This window comes from Sarcophilus harrisii, chromosome 1 (assembly GCF_902635505.1).
Source record: "Sarcophilus harrisii chromosome 1, mSarHar1.11, whole genome shotgun sequence".
Lineage (NCBI taxonomy): Eukaryota > Metazoa > Chordata > Mammalia > Dasyuromorphia > Dasyuridae > Sarcophilus > Sarcophilus harrisii.
The window spans coordinates 361618418-361635465 of NC_045426.1; the positions used below are offsets into that span (position 1 = coordinate 361618418).

General features: G+C 37.3%; 1 protein-coding gene across 2 annotated transcripts in view; it reads left to right on the forward strand.

Moving 5' to 3' along the window:
* The first annotated feature begins 3791 nt into the window (after positions 1-3791).
* The window catches only part of MYO5B (myosin VB), a 497816-nt gene continuing 484559 nt past the window's right edge, over positions 3792-17048 (forward strand). For both annotated transcript variants that reach the window (XM_031945960.1, XM_031945961.1), the window contains exon 1: positions 3792-4528. In XM_031945960.1, coding sequence (XP_031801820.1) covers positions 4502-4528 — 27 coding nt within the window. In that variant the 5' untranslated portion in view covers positions 3792-4501. The remainder of the gene's footprint in view (positions 4529-17048) is intronic.

Below are 17048 nucleotides of genomic sequence, written 5' to 3' on the forward strand. Positions count from 1 at the left end.
TTCTAAAACTGCTGGTGAAGTTGGAGAAAACGCTTGTATGAATGATTAAAGGTGAGTGATTGAGAAAGGGAAATTTGACCGGTTTATCAGGAATGACAAATAGGTGAAGGGGAGTAATGTGAAATAAGGTTGGAAAGAAGGATTGGAGCCAATTTATGCAAGACCTTAAATTCCACATGCTAAGGAGTTTGTATCTTATCCTGGTCACATATTCTACATTCCACCTAGTTAGACTACTATCTGTTCCTTGATTTCCTTCATCCCCAAGAATTTGTGCAAGCTTTCCCCACACCCCAGTCTGATATTAAACTTTCTCCCTCACCTTTGCTTCACCTTCAACTTCAAAGGAAGTTGAAATCCTTCTTTTCCTTTAAGACTGAGACTTACTACCAACTCATCTCTAAAGCCTTCCCTCTTTTCCCCAGCTGAAAGTGATTTCGCCTCAAATTTTCTAAGAGTATTTTGTCTGTAGATCTCCTCCTTGCTTCTATTGCATTCCATTTTTAAAATTATTTATTTGTGAAGAAGTTGTATTCCCCTTATTATAGTGTAAGCACTTTATGAGTGGGGATTCCCCTCTCTTCTATTCTTAACCATTACAAACATCTAATAAGGGTTTTTTAAAAGTTAATTGAATCAATTGTGCTAGCTGGAGGGCTATCAGGAATAATGAATAGTGGAGAAAATGGACAGTAGTAGATGAATAAGAGAGTAGAAGATATTTTCTTTTTATTTTTTATAGTATTTTATTTTTCCAAATATGTGCAAAGATAGTTTTCAACTTTCAATTTTGCAAAACCTTGAATTCCAAAATTTTCTTCCTCTCTCCCCTCCCCACTCCCTAAGACAGCAAGCAATCCAATACAGGTTGAATGTGCAATTTTTCTAAACATATTTCCATATTTGTCATACTGTGCAAGAAAAATCAGATCAAAAGTGAAAAAATGAGAGGAAAAAACAAGCTAACAAACAACTGCTTTGATCCACATTCAGTCACCAATAGTTCTCTCTCTGGATCTGGATGGCATTTTCCACCACAAGGCTATTAGAATTGCATTGAATCACCTCATTGGTGAAAAGAGCCAAGTCCATCAAGGTTGATCATCACATAATCTTGTTGTTACTGTGTACAATGTTCTCTTGGCTCTGATCACTTCATTTATTATCAGTTCATATAAATCTTTCCAGGCTTTTCTGAAATCACCCTACTCATCATTTCTTATGGAACAATAATATCCCATTATATTCATTATACTATTTTATATATATATATATATATATATATTATATATGTAAAATATATTTAAATATGTAACATGATAGCCATTCCCCAACTATGAGCATGAGTAAGAAATATTTTCAAAGAGCACCAAATAGTCAAGATTAACTGGAGAGTAGAGGAAGGCATCTAGTTTGGTATGGTGCACTGAATAGACACTCAATACATGCTGATTGAATGGAATGCTTTTCTAGCTATTATTCCAGTTTGACAAAGAAGATGATTATTAGTGACTGATCTCAGGACTTTCATGTGATTATCTTCCTCTCTGCTATAATGATTTTCAGATTTATCTCTCCAGCACTAATCTCTCTCCTGACCACCAATCTTGAATCTTTAGCTGTCTATTGGAAATGTTCAACTGGATGTTTCATAGATACTTTCAATTTAATGCATCTAAAACTGAATTCATTATCTTTTCCCCTAAGCATTCCTTCTTCCTAACTTTCTATTCTTCAGGAGGCACCATTCTTTTTCCAGTTACCCACATTCATGCTTGATTATTCACTTTTTCTCCTCTGCCCTTTCTCCTTCATATTCAATCAGCTAGTTTCCAAGACATGTCAATTCTATCTTCATAACATTTCTGTTACCACCCCGTTTTCTCTTATGACACTTCTCTACTCTGATTTAGGCTCTCACCAACTCAGGCCTGGATGATTACAACATTCTGCTGATCTTTAATCTTTCCCTACTCTAATTTATCTTCCTCTCAGTTTTTAAATTCATTTTCTCAAAATTCATGTTTGATCATATTTCCCCTCTAACATATAAATTCTAATGGCCCCTCAATACCTCTAGATCACATATAAAATATTGTTTGGTTTTTAATTTCCCGCCATTTTTAAAAAAGTTTTTTTATTTTCAAAATATATGTATAGATAAATTTTCAACATTGATCCTTGAATAGCCTTGTGTTTCAAATTTTCCCCTCCTTCTCCCCACTCCCTCCCCTAGATTTCTTCCCAGTTTTTTTTAAAGTTTCTTATCTTATTCTCATCCACGTATTCCAAATCCAATGATATTACCTTCTTACTGTTCCTCCTACAAGATGTCATCCATCTCCATGTATTTTCACTGGTTATAATCTAAGCCTCAGAATTCTCTCTCTACTCATCTCTTTCCTAACTTCCCTGGTTTCCTTCAGGTCTCAACTAAAATCTTACTTTCAGCAAGAAATCTTACTCTGTCCTCAGGGCTACTGTTTTCACCCAGGATTATCTCTCCTCTTATCCTAGCTATATCTTGTTTATATATAATTATGTGTACACTGTCTCCACTGTTAGAATGAATGCCTTGAAAGCTCTATTTTTGAATTTTCAGTGCTTAGAAATGTCTACCACAGAGTACCACAAAGCACCATGCTTTTTTATAGTGAGTGGCCAGAAGTGTGTGCCATTTCAGATTTAAACTTTGCTGCGAAGTGAAGAAAATAGACAAGTCTCTTCACAGGTTTCCCAATGAATTTAGGAACCCTGAAGTAACATCCAGGACCCTAACTGTTTCAGGGAGGATTGGAGTGTTTAACATCATGGTGATTATACTTAACTCTGAGCTGAGAACTCAGCCTGTGTTTTTGTCATCCTTCTTTCCTTTCCTTCTCTCTTCCCTTTCCCTTCTTCCTATCCCAGCTGCCACCTATCTAACTTCTTACAATTTTGTTTCTAATTTTAGGAGCATATTCTACTTAGTATCAGAGTGGCTCGAGTTGGAATAAAACTTAGCTTTCTACTACTCCAATACCCTAATTTTGTAGATCAGGAAATGCTGAGAGGAACTGACTTAGCCAAGATCATACAGGTAGAAAATATAAAACCAGAGTTTCAATTGTATTCAGTTGTACTGCTCTCCCCACTCTTAGCACTTTTGGTTTAGGGAATGAAGTGGTGAAGCTATTTAAGGCGGTCAAATGCCATTGATAATGAAAAAGGAAATGGTGGAAATCTACACAGTGAGAGAGAGGAGGTGTTGAAGCAGGGGACAATGTATAAATGATGAAGAATAGCTGTATATTTTTTCTGCATAAATGACTTGGGTTCTGCTTTGTAGAAATGGAAGGTCCTTATTGCATGATATAACTATCATCTCTTGTTCTCATGCAGGCATTGATAAATAAGTCTCCCCGGCATTTGTTATATCACTTACCAGCGACAGACATCAGTATTTTACCGTAAAAAGTTACTTTGATTTCAGGGGAGCTGACAGGATGCTAAGTATCCAAATCAATGTAATAATAAACTGTTACAAAACTAAATCCTACTACTTCCGAATAGTAGATTAGTTTTTAAGGTCCTCTTACTTTTTCTAGTCTTCTTACCTTATTCCCCTTCACTTATTCCCCATTCAGTGACACTGCCCTCCTTACTGTTCCTTGAAGTTGTAAGTTATGACCCTGGTGTCATCAAGTGTTCCAAGAGACTTATTGACACTTCTACTCCCTCCCCTTCTTTCTTTCCTTTTTTCATTTTTCTTCTCTCTTTCGTGTGCTTAGCTCCTGTGTGGTGTGTGTGTTTATACACACGATGCACCTGTCTTTTTTCAGGTCCGGCCGGTATTTGCCCCCAGGACCAGCAGAGGGCGGCCCGGATTGGCTCCACGCGTGCTTTCCACCCCAGCCCGGCCGGACTCAGAGCAGCACAGAGAATCCCGGGGTAGCGGCCACCTCGTTCTCAGACCAGCAGCGGGGTGGGAGGAGCAGTCCCGCCCCCAGCCCGAGCCCCAGGCACCTGCAGCGCGCGGAAGGCGCAGGGGACGCACGGAGCGCCTGGCTCTGACGCTCTCCTGCCGGCACCTCCTCCCCATACCTGAGTGGGGAGCGGCGGAGCTTAGCTACCGCCTCCTCCTCCTCCTCCTCCTCCATCTCTCCCTCCTCCTTCCCCTCCTCCTCTGCTGCTCCTCCCAACCTTAGCCCTAACTCCAACCTGGCTGCCGTCCGAGTAAAGGTCGCTCCGGAGGAAAAAAAGAGCCAGGAAACAGAGCCTCGGCAGAACAAGGAGGGGAAAGTGGGAGGGTGATTTAAAAAAAAAAAGAAAGAAAGAAGGAAAAACTCTTTTTAAGCGCAGGAAGATGGCGCCAGACCGGCAGCGGCTGGTGTGAGAGCCACTCGGGACAGCAAGCAGCACCGGGAGCCGGGGATTGCCCTGGAGAGAGGGGCCGGATCGCTGAAGCTAGGGCTGAGCTTCCAGACGCGCCTCCGGGCTCGTCTGCTGCGCGGGCTGGGTCATGTCGGTCAGCGAGCTCTATAGCCAGGTGAGTTTGACCGCCTCAGGTTGCTCAGTTGTCCTGGGGGATGTGTGTACAGGGGAGGAGAATCAGAGAAAACGAGTCTGAGGGTGAAGGAAGAGGGTGAAAGTGCACATCTAGAACGTATTACCGATTCTCGGGACTGGAGAGGTGTGTGCAGTCCGGGACAGTTTCTCCTTCTCCGCTGCCTACCTTGGGAGTGGGGTGGTGGGCATGGAAGAAACTACCTCGTAGTCTCAACTCCACTGCCCCTAACTTCACGGCTGGGGAGAAAGTTTGGTCGTTGCCTCTTGGGAAGCGCCACACCTGTCCCGAAGTTCTTCTCTGTTGTTGTCTCTCGGTCTCTTCCTACCTCGGCCCAGTCGGTGCAGAGCTTTCTGATATTCTCCTAATTCTTCATTCCTTTTTCTGTTTCTGCTTCCTTCTCAGGCCTCTCTCAGACTCTGGTAGCTTCCCTTCACTCCAGCTCTCGGTTTCTGCCTCTTGTTTTTCCATCCATTCACTGGACCTCTCCTGCTCTAGCCTTTGTAGTTTAAAGCGGTCTCACTTGGTTTTGTTTTCTTACTAAGAAGAAACTCCTTCCGTCATTGGCCGTCACTCTCCCCAGTTTCGGGCTCGTGGCTTTGCCGCCCCCTCCCCCTATCAAGACCCACCCCTGGTGCACTGCAGCTTGGGGCTCCCTGACCAGCCCAGAGCCGATTCGGTCGGGTCCCCGCTGCGATCAGAGAAATCTCTCTTCTTATAAACTAATCTTCAGGAATTCGGGAGGGGTAAGGGAGATGTAGAAAAGTGGCAACGGGGAACGTGGCAGAAAGGGAAAGGAAAATGGGGATATAGAGCTGGATATTATAAGGTTATGGGAAGAAAGGAAGTCCATTTGAAAAATTGGTCGGGGCGTGGGAGAGTCAGGAGATGAGAGGGTTTTTTTTTTTTTTTCTTATCGCAATTTTCTTGCGGAAGTGTGCGGTTGGTTATATTGATTATGGGGAGGATTATGAGGGGATATTGTGCTCTGTCGATGGTAATCTACAAAAAGGAATCCACGTTCCAGCGAATTAGTTTCGCCCCATCCTGTAGGTTAGAACTAAGTAAAGGGAAGGTCCTAACAGGTGCATATCAAAAGCAGAAACACCACCCACATTTTCAATGCGGTTGCCGTTGTCAAAGTTAGGGATCCGCTACCAACCTCTTCATCTAGCACTCACTGAAAAGCTTCAACTGCCCAGGCTTACACATTCCAACTTTGCTCTGACGGCAAACATAAAGACAGGTTCCTTTTCTTGAGTCACTTAGATTATTATTATTGTTATTATTATTATTATTTAGTCCAACTACAGTACTAGCCTTTTCTCTTCCCTATTCGTTTTCTTTCTGAGTTGTAAATGTTGACCGTCCCTTACTTCCGTAGCCTCTTCTAGATCTGGAGTGTGTGTGTGTGTGTGTGTGTGTCCGTTTGTCCGTCCATCCGTCCGTCCCTAAGATTTGGGTGTTGGTACTCATACGGCACATTAAGCAGCCACGGAGAAATGGTCTGGCAACGGTAGGAAGAGAAACTTCTCCAGGTCATCTTCATCAGTATCACAATCTTTTTATTTTTTATTAAATCGTTAAGGGGAGGGGAAAAAAATTAATGGAACCTCAATGCTATCGTGGGAAAGGAGATATAAACGTACGGTAATCTTTCTCATTTCCCGATGAAATTGGCTCCCACGTGGGTGAGGAGAAGAGGGACTTTAATATCCTCTCCTTCCTGAAGAGGAGAAAAAGGACTAGGATGAATGAAGATTATTTGTAGTTTTAAGGGGTTAGGCAGGTGGGGTGTGGCTCGAGCCTCCTGCATTTGCACAGCCTAAACACTGGAGGGTCTCCTGGGACACCAGCTGGTTTGAGAGAAAGACCAAGTTACTTTTTGGCGACTGTGGGAGCCAGCTAGTTAAATCTCTGGCCCCACTCCCAGGTTTGAAAAAGCCACTGACTGCCAGGTTTACCCTTACAGGGGGTGGAGTTAAATGGCATTCAAAGCAGGAGCGTCCAATTCTTTTGCTGATGCAGTGAAATCTCTTGCATTGGGAATAACAGTGAAAGGCCCATGTGACCCTATTGAATTATAGTGTATGGGCTTTTTTTTCCTTCTTAATTTAAATAAATATAACTTCTAAGTTAAGTTAAACATCCCTTATCAAATAAATAAATGCAGTACATACAAAAAACTAAGATACAATTTGTAGCAGCAAAATGAGCTATATTATTACATAATGTAAGTAGGTACTACTGCAGGATAGCCTGTATAAAACCCAGAAATCTATCTCATCCCTCTTTATTTACTGATTCCTTTCCTTATTTGTAGAAACACGCAAAATTCTCATTCTTAAAAAAATAAAAACAACTGTTGGTACACATTTCATTCCACAAAGCTATCCTTCTGCCTTTCTCAGCAAGATTCCTAGAAAAAATTGTCTACACTGTTAGCCTTCTGTTTCTTAACCTCTCACTCAAGTCTCAGTCCTTTGTTAATTTGGCCTCTGATCTAATCACTCAACTGAAACGTTTCTTACTCCCTGTACAACTAAGATCCCAACCTATATTAAGCTGTATTATACCTTACTCCCCTTTACCCATCTAACTAAATTGCCCCTCTTAACCTCATACAAGACATTCCATTTCTCCTATATGACTATACTATCCACCCTTCACCTCACTACATTCCCACTTCTTTCCTTCAAAGATAAGATCAAATCCACATGAAGTTTTTCCTGATCCTCTAGTTGATAATGTCTACTTCCCCTCCCCAATAATCTTGTTTCTTTTGTAATATGTATTTTGTATACATCTATAAATGTGCATGTTGTCTTTCCAGACTGGGTCAAACATTAGTTCATTAGACCAGGAGCAGTTTCATTCTTGTGAAATATGTATGTATTGTCTCCCCCACCAGAATGTAAGCTCTTTGAGATCAGGGACTATATTAGACTTTTGTATTCCCAGCTATTAGCACAGTGATTTGAGTCTAGTATTCAATTAATAAATCTTCCATTCATTATTATTTTTTGTCTGTATTCTGGGTATCTAGAATAGTGCCTGGACCATAGGAGCCATTTAATATAAATGTCTGCATCAATCATAGATTTATTCTATTATAAACTTTAAAATTGTTTAGGATAAAGCAAAAAATTTGTGGCTCTACAAGCTACAGCCTGATTGAAAGAATTCTTTAGTTATTTTAGACCTTGACTTGAAAAAATTGGATTTTTGGGTAGAGGTCTTTATTTAGACATAAGACCCAGGAAATATATACAGGAAGAAGTATAATCAAGAAGAAATTATTTTAAATCTTATTTTCAATAAAAATTGAATATACTGTCTGAGTTACTACATAGTCTGAATCACTAAGGTTCCAGTACACTTTTTCATTGGTTTTAAAGGATTCAATAAAACAATGATCATCAGGGAAAAGTTAAAAAAAAAAAAAAAAAAGGAAAACATGCAGTAAGACATTCAAAAGTATTTTTATTGGCTTAAGAGTTTGTGATAATTAGATTTAATAGAGAGACTCCTCCCCATCCTTACCTATGTTCTATTAATATTTTCCCACTTAATTATTTTAAGTAGTTTTGCATTAACTTTTGCAAATAATACCATTTTATATAAACACTGGTGGCTGTGGTTTTGAAATTTCTGTGCTTAGAGTCCTAATGGCTAACAGCCCCTAGAAAATTTATTCATATTGGTGAGTTAAGTATCTGTATTTTTTGTAACATATAACCTTGCCTGGATTTCTTTGTCTTATCATCTTCCCTTGACTAGTTGGATTCTCTCTATTTCTCTGTGAGTTATGTAATGTGCAGAATAATCTTATCTAGTACTTTCATTCAATACATTTTGTATAGTTTCTTGTGAAAGTGGTTTGTTGAGGGGCAGTGGGATGTTGATGAAGAGAACTCTTTATTTTGTGTCAGGAAAGTGTGTGTGGTAAAATCCTGACTCAGTTGTGTGACTAGGTGCTTGCAAAAAAGGGGATAACTAAGTAGTACTTGTTGCTCAGAGTTGTTAGAAAATTGCTTTGAAAGTCTTAAATGTCACATAAAAATGTCAGTTGTTGATTATTTCAGTGATTTATTAAAATAGCCAATGTTCAATTTTATTTTTAGCTTATAATATGGAATTATCTAATGTGGTGAACACTGGATTTTGATGCAAACTTTAATGTATTATGCATGATAGAAACAATTATCTGATAGATGTCAAAATAATTGCAAAGTCAGTTTTCTAAGTGAGATGTATTAGAAAATTGAAACACTCTTCCTAATGGAGATGTTAAGAAACCTCCTTACTAATATCAGTTTCTTGAGAATATGTCTTGAGAATTTAGGAAATGTTCTTGATTGCTATGAGAAGCATTTAAAAATTTTATTTGGAGGCTTAGGCATTCCTTATCAAAGACAAATGCTTGAAACTAATATTTGTTTGATATTATATAGGGACTATTAGCCCTGCATGGGCTAGTCCTTTTTCCTTCTTCCCTATTCTTATCTCTTCCCACCTTTCATCTCTATTGTTTCCTGTCCTTTATTCTTATTCTTTATTTATTTAAAACAAGAGGCACATCTGCCACCTCTAATCTCTTTGATTTTTGAAGTAGTTTTCAGTCATTACCATGCATTCAATCATTGCCTCTGTGCAATTCATGGATGCTCCTTCTTAAAAAAATAAAGATGATCAAAAGCTTGATTTCTTAACATGGAAAAAATTGCTTTCTTAATGGAGAAGTGTTTCAGAACAGGGAGGAGAAATATAAACTGCTGGATATTTTTAGGGTGAGGTCAAGGTGAGTCAGTCTCATGCAAGACAGGTTAGGAAACTGCTGGGTTCAGTTTTGTAAGTGAAAAGAATATAGCATATGTCAGTTTGCTTCTAGCCCATCTAGTAAAATAGAATCATATTAATTTGATTTGTATGGCACCTAGCACTGAGCATTGTTCATGGTGATGCATAGAAAACACCATTTAATTATGGTGATTGCAGAAAATATTCTGACTTGAAAATATAAATTATGCAAACTTGCTTAAAGGTGGAATATAGCTCTTTCCTATAGAGGAGGGATAAGATATCGTTGTCCAATGTATTCTTTAGGTCATTCTTTAAAGTTCAATTCAAATGCTGCCCTTGTAACTCTTGACAATGAGTAACTTCCTCAGAAGTTGTTTAGCACTTGGATTCACAATTTTCCAGAGCACTTAATCACTAAAGTTGTGAGGTGTATGTATTTGTGTGTATTATCTCCCAATTAGACTAGGCTATATACGGACTAGAATGACATTTTTTCCAAATGTTGTGTCTCTCTTTGTGCTTACTTAGCATAGTACTTTTCACACAGTATAACCTAATAAAAGCTTGATGAATAAATGAATGAATGTATAGTAAATGCTAAATAAATTCTTGTTGGTTGAGTGATGACAGATTTGAAGCCCGAGGTCTGAATAGAAATGAGTAAAATATCAACAGTCCCTCATTATCCCTTCTAGGAACCATTTTTTCAGCAACTACTTTCCTTAAAGACCCTTTACACATTTTCCTTTTGTTAATGTACTACTAATATCTTATTTCATTAACTGCAGGAGATCTGAACTTTAAAAGGCTGTTTTTCAGCTCAAGGTCAAATTGCAATATGAGTATATTTCTTAGGACAGAAATGATGACATTTCTCTCTAGAGAATATAATACTGTATTTGTCATTACAAGGAACACGGAAGATATTGTGAAATAAGCCTTTTTTGAATTTGAAACTAAAGTCCATTTGTGCTTTTATAACTATGTATTCCTGGAAACTATTTGAAGCAGGGGGCAAAGTGAACTGACCAAGTTATTTACTGTGCAGTTTGTCTGCTCAAACTTGTTTGCTGTCATGATTGAAATTGTTGAATAAGTTGGGGAAGAAGGCCAGGAGTCAAATGTGTTAAGTATTACTGAATGAATATAGGAATGGAAAAAAAAAGCCAGGGTCTTTTAGTAATCTACATTTTTGGAAAAGGAACGTGTTAGTAGTACTACTGAAAAGCATTCAGGACTAGCAAAGTGTTTCTGCAAAGCTCAGCAAACATTAACTCTGGAAAATATGGTGACTTTTGTAGAGGAAAGAGTTTCTTTTCAAAACCCTGAAAAATGCTTTTTTATCGCATTATGAAAATGTAATCTCAAAGATAATTGTCCAGTTGTATATAATTTAACCTTCCCAGTAGGATATATACCTTGACATTCTCATAAAATGATTTTATTTAGTAGAATTAGCAATATGATGATCTGTAAATAAGAAAATAGTATTATAGCTCCTCCTATTTCCCTCAGTTCCTTTTTCTGGATCTTTATATGGCTAATCACTACCACAAGAAAAGTGACAGAAAATACTTGCCCAACTAATACTGCATCATTTTCTTTGGATGGACAGCAAATTAGAAATGGCATGTAGGATTAAGTTTCCTAGAAAAGTACTTTTTGCTTTCTTAGGCTTAAATTCAGTTCTCTAAGTTGTCCTTTTCTTGGTCCAGTTTAATATTGTTAAAACTGCCTTTCATTTGACTCTGTGGGTTATCCCTAGTGAGAATAATCAAGCTTACACTTCTTAGCTACAAGTCAATGAATTATAATGGTTCTCTTAAAATTTATTCACTGGCTCGTAAATTATTATTGCTGTCCTTTGAAAGATGCTAACAGTGGGCCATAGACACTAGCAGATTCTTCTCTTGTTTGTTAAAGCTTTCAGTGGAGTGAGTGATCAGACATGTCATAAAAAGATATTTAATGATTTTCTGAGGAAGCTTTTGCCATTATAAAAACTCAAGCAAATCTTGCACAGAATCTTAAACAGAATGATAAGGCCCAGGATGCCTTTTGCATGTAATCCAAGTGTTTTACTTTTAAAGCCTTAAATGTATTGGTTCCATTGGCCTCAAGAGCAGCACTAGAAAATCACTTCTAAGTAAGCTTAAACAAGTAAAACAAATACCAGGAGAAAAACTCTGTGTAGTTTTTTTTTTTCTATTTTCATTTGCTTTGTAGTCAGTGTAGAGTGAGTGAGTGAGTGTGTGTGTGTGTTTGCATGTAAAATAAATGATAGGGAAGGGAATAGGAATGAGATCTGTGATTTCATTCCCTTAAGTCTAACAATGTGGGTCAGTTGCCTTCTCTTCAACTATAAGACCAACAAAGTTGCATAAATCACTCAAAGAAAAGTTGAATGACTTGCTATAGTGTCTATATGTCAGAAGTGAAATTAGAACTTAGGTATTCCTGGTTCTGAGGCTGGCTTTCTAACTCCTATACTGCCTCATTATATGTACATACATATTTTGAATTTGTAATTTTGTTGTTATAGAGAATTTCTGGAATGGAAATTGGCAACTTAATTTTTACTTGGGGAGAGTGAGACCTTAAATGACTGATTATAATTAAGTAGAAATATTTATCCAAAATAAAAAATAAATATAAGCTGCTAAATTACATAATTGTCTCTCAATTATTCACTTTGTACATTTGAAATCCTGGTACAGTTTTCTATTGTTGTCTGACATTACTTCTATACTGACAAAGTTGTACTTAGGCAATGCAAATTAGTTTAAATTATATTCTTCTGAGGTTATAATTAGAGAGGATCCATGTGGTTTGCAAAGGTAAATATAGGTTATTTGGGGGATTATCAGCATTCTTGCTATATCAGCTTTATTGGTCTCCCTTTCTTTTATTTAGGTAAAATGGGCATCTTTATTTGCAAAATTGTTCTTTCTGAATTCCTTCTTGCTAGTTAGTAGTCTTCAGATATAAATACTTGAGGGCTTTAAGGTGTTTCACCATGTCCAGTAACATTTTTTTTCTAAAAAAGGTGCCCAATAGAAAGTCCATCTGTTTCCTCTGGTGTTTGTCTGAATATGTGGAAAATAAGAGTCCCCTGTTAAAAGATAATTAAGTATTGTTTTTCTTTTTTATAACTATGCCTGAAGACTGAATACTAGGTGTGACTTTGGAATAGCAAAATAATATTGGCTTGGGGGCAGCTAGGAGGCACAGTGGGTAGAGCACCAACCCTGAAGTCAGAAGGATCTGAATTCAAATCTAGTCTCAGATACTTAACGTGCCCTAGCTGTGTGACCCTGGGCAAGTCACTTAACCCCAATTGCCTCAGCAAAATTAATTAATTAAATAAATAAAAATAACATGGGCATAAGCTATAAAAACTAATATGAATGTCTCAGTCCTTGAATATTTACTATTTCTCATATGTGTGATTTCTGACTTAACTGGAATGCTCTCTACCACTGCTTTCTGCAGAATGTTTGTATTAGCAATACTATAGCCATATATTTTCCCTTATCCACTTATTCTTCAGTATCGAGGGATCTGTGATTTTTCCATTGTGAGTCTTTCCTCCCCTAAGTATGTTTGTTGTTGTTCAGTCATTAGTGCATTTTTTTTGTAGTTGCAAAGATACTGGAGTGGTTTGCCATTTCCCTCTCCAGCTCATTTTACAAATGAGGAAACTGAGGCAAATGGTGTTAGGTGACTTGTCCAGCGTCACCCAGGTAGTAAGTATCTGAGGTCAGATTTGAAATCATGAAGATGAGTCTTCCTAACTCCAAGATTTGCACTCTATTATGCCACCTTCATGTCTCACAGAAGCATGTTACGATCTCTTTTTTCCTTAGTTATTATTTTGGAAGCACTGGTCAGGAGGCTATTGAACCTGTAATAACCTTTATAAAACTTCAGCAGAGCTGACCCCTTAGAGAGCTGACACAGTCTCTCACTGGACTTACAGCTTTCCAGCTTGGTTCGTCTTGTTTGGGCTTGTGCTTCTCTAAGATAGGTTCAATGAATCCAGTCACCTCCATGCCATAAGAAGATATTGAGAATAAGATTGGAGTGGAAGAATCAGTACAGATGACTTATACAATGGGATCTTTTGGAAGTTACTTCCATATGGAAGGAAGAGGCAGGGTTTTTTTTTATTTTTATTTTTTTTGAATTTTCATCACTCAGCTGATCTCCAAGTCAGTCAAATGACCATTGGTGAAAGTGAAGCTAATCTTTGAGGACCTTCTGGGCTTGTACTAAATAGTTTTCACTTGATTCTCACTCTTTCACTCCCCTTTATTTAGTGTCATGACTCATATTTATTTATTTATTTATTTTATTTTTTATTTTTATTTAATAGCCTTTTATTTACAGGATATATACATGGGTAACTTTACAGCATTAACAATTGCCAAACCTCTTGTTCCAATTTTTCACCTCTTACCCCCCCCCACCCCCTCCCCTAGATGGCAGGATGACCAGTAGATGTTAAATATATTAAAATATAACTTAGATACACAATAAGTATACATGACCAAAACATTATTTTGCTGTACAAAAAGAATCAGACTCTGAATTATTGTACAGTTAGCTTGTGAAGGAAATCAAAAATGCATGTGTGCATAAATATAGGGATTGGGAATTTAATGTAATGGTTTTTAGCATGACTCATATTTAAATTAAGGGAGAGGAGAATAATACTCAGACCTTTTGTTCTGACTTCCTCTTTCTGCAGCCTAAGCATTTATTAAATAAATGAGCATTAAGTGATATTGACACATAAAAGTCAGACAAATTTCTTTCACCCCCAGCTTCCCTTAAATTTTAAAAAACTTTATATCTATATATCTATATCTATATATATCTAGCAGTTTCAACTATCATTTTTTTGTGTCTGTACCTGGGTATAAACAGGTAGGTAAAGATGATTTCATATAAGGTGACACTGGGATACCTAGATAGAGATTAGCCCTGACTCCTCTTTTAGAGTTCAAATCTGGTCTTTTTGCCTCAGTTTCCTCATTTGAAAATTGAGCTGGAGAAGGAAATAGCAAACCACTTAAGTATCTTTGTCAAGAAAAACCCCCCCAAAGGGGCCAGGAAGAGTCAGACAGGACTGAAATCATTTAACAAGAAGGTTTTACTAGAAACTAATACTTTAAAAAAAATGTACCTGAATTTGTATCCAAATGCATGTTGTCATCTTCAAAGTAGTCACCGTAGGGTGTTTAATACTGATTAAAATGATATTGCTTAGACGTCTCATTATGGCACCTAAATATTTCACAAGATTTTCCCTCATATTCCTATAACTTGGCATTTGCTAGTGCCTTGACCTGATTTTCAATTGAAGGGGATTCTGGTTTTGGCCTCTGTTTTCTGCTCTCAGAATCTGGCTGCCAAATGCCGGCAAGTAGAAAAGACCATAATTAGATGTTCTTCATTTCTTATTGCCTACAAGTCTGACCACATGTGATATAGGTAACTCCCTTTTAAAGAGAAGTGAATCCAAGGAACTTTTTGAAGCACATAATTTAACCCCTTACACCTTTTCTATTTTGACTCAACTTGAGGAACTTACCTATGTATTATGACTCTTTGGATTTGACTGTGGCCTGGTAGACAGAGTGTTGGGCTTAGAGTCAGGAGGACCTAAATTTAGATTTCATTTCAGATACTTATTAATTGTGTGACCCTGGGCAAGACACTTAACCTTATTTGCCTCAATTTCCTCAACTATAAAATGAGGATAACAACAACAACACCCACTTTCCAGGATTGTCATATGGCTCATATGACATAATGTTATAAAGTTCTTAGCACAGTTTCTGGCACATAATAGGGGCTTAATAAATGCTTATTCCATTCCTCCTTCCCTACTTCCTTTCCCTTTTCCTTCCTTCCCCTTTCTCCCTCTTTCCCTTCCTTCCTTCTTCCTTTCCCCCCTCTTTTCCTTTTCTCCTCCCTTCCTCACTTCTTCCCTTCCTAAACCATTGGAACTAAAACATTGGTCCCAATCCTTGGTGCTCAGTTCTGGTTTTTAATAAACACCATTTAAAATGACCCAATAGAAAATTTTAAGACATTGATGCTTCTTGTCTAACCCTTTACCTTGTCTCTTTTGCTTCCCTTACTTTATTCCTTGACTTCTAGTGATCAAGCTTTAGTTGAAAGTGGTATTAATATTCCTGAAAGTCTCCCATGCAATTTGAAATAAAACCTAGCATATCAGACTATCTCTGTTTCACAGAGACTTATTAGGGATTGCCCAAAACTAAGCTCCTTGGAGAATTCTGGCTTAGAGAAAGATGTCAAGGATATCTCTCCAATCATATTCCTATTACTACTTAAACCAATTTAGAAAACTAAAACCACCTGTACAATTATTGTTAGTGGTAATAAGGAACCATTAAATAGTTTTAAAACAATCAAATCGAGGCTATGATTTAGAGTTTCTTAGTAACCAATAAGCTACTTGGACCATAGATAGTCTACTTGCTAATATCTACTAAAATATACTAGTTAACACAAAATAAAAAGAAAATCTCGCATTGTGGCTAGTATAATTATATTTATGTAGTACTTTCAGGCTTATAAAATGCTAAATGGCACAGGAGATAGTACCTGAGCTAGAATCAGAAAGACCTGAATTCAGATTTGGCTGCAGATATTTACTAGCTGTGTATGATTCTGGGTAAGTTCCTTCACCTCTGCTTTAATTTCCTCATCTATAAAATGGGGATAATAATAGTACCTACCTAAAAGAATTGTGGAAATCAAATGAGATATTTGAAAAGTACTTAGCAGAATACCTGTCTCATAGTAAGCACTTAGCTAAATATTAGCTGTTATTGTTGTTGTTACTTTTAATTTTTGACTAGAGAGCTGACTGATGTACTTTTGTGCTGATCTCTATATCCTAAGTTCTTGGTTCTTTGATTGGCACCCCAAGAAATGGTTAATTCATTAATGGTATTAAATGTGCAGTTATAAAGCAGGGTTAATATATGTACAAATACAGAAAGAATCCTCAACTTTCCAGGTTTGTTTTTTTATTTCTTGTAGCTATATGGCATAGGAGGGAGCTGAGTCTGATTTGGTTTCAGATTTGACATCTGGTTATCTTTGGGATAATTTTAATGGTGTTAAGTAATATTTTTTAATGAATGTTAGTGAAGTGAAGGTTTCCAGTTTTTGAAACTGAAAGTCCTTAGAGCTTACTCTCTCCAGAAAGGCTCATGTTCTATAATCTTGAAGATTTTCTTTCATAGACTCCAAAGCCCACATCAGGTGCTTAGTATAATGCCTAGCACACAGTCAGTGTTTAATAAATGTTCATTGATTGACTGGAGAGGATTACCTATGCTTTTGGTGATGACTGTCTAGGATATTTAAGTGGCATCCTATCCTAGGAACCACCATAACAGTCAAGATAAATTTTGTTAAACTTTCTAGCTTATGAGTATCTCAGTGACTATTATCAATATCATTAGTATTTTAAATGGACAAAAATGAGAATGAGAAACTTAATAGATAAAAGCCAGAACTTACAAAACAGATGAATCATAGCATTAATTTTCATCTTAGAAGAGTCCTCTTTATTCTAAGAATTGATTGCAATGTTCCTTTAAATAGAAAATTCCTAAGGTGTATGCAAAAGATTATTTTATTTTAAATCATTTTG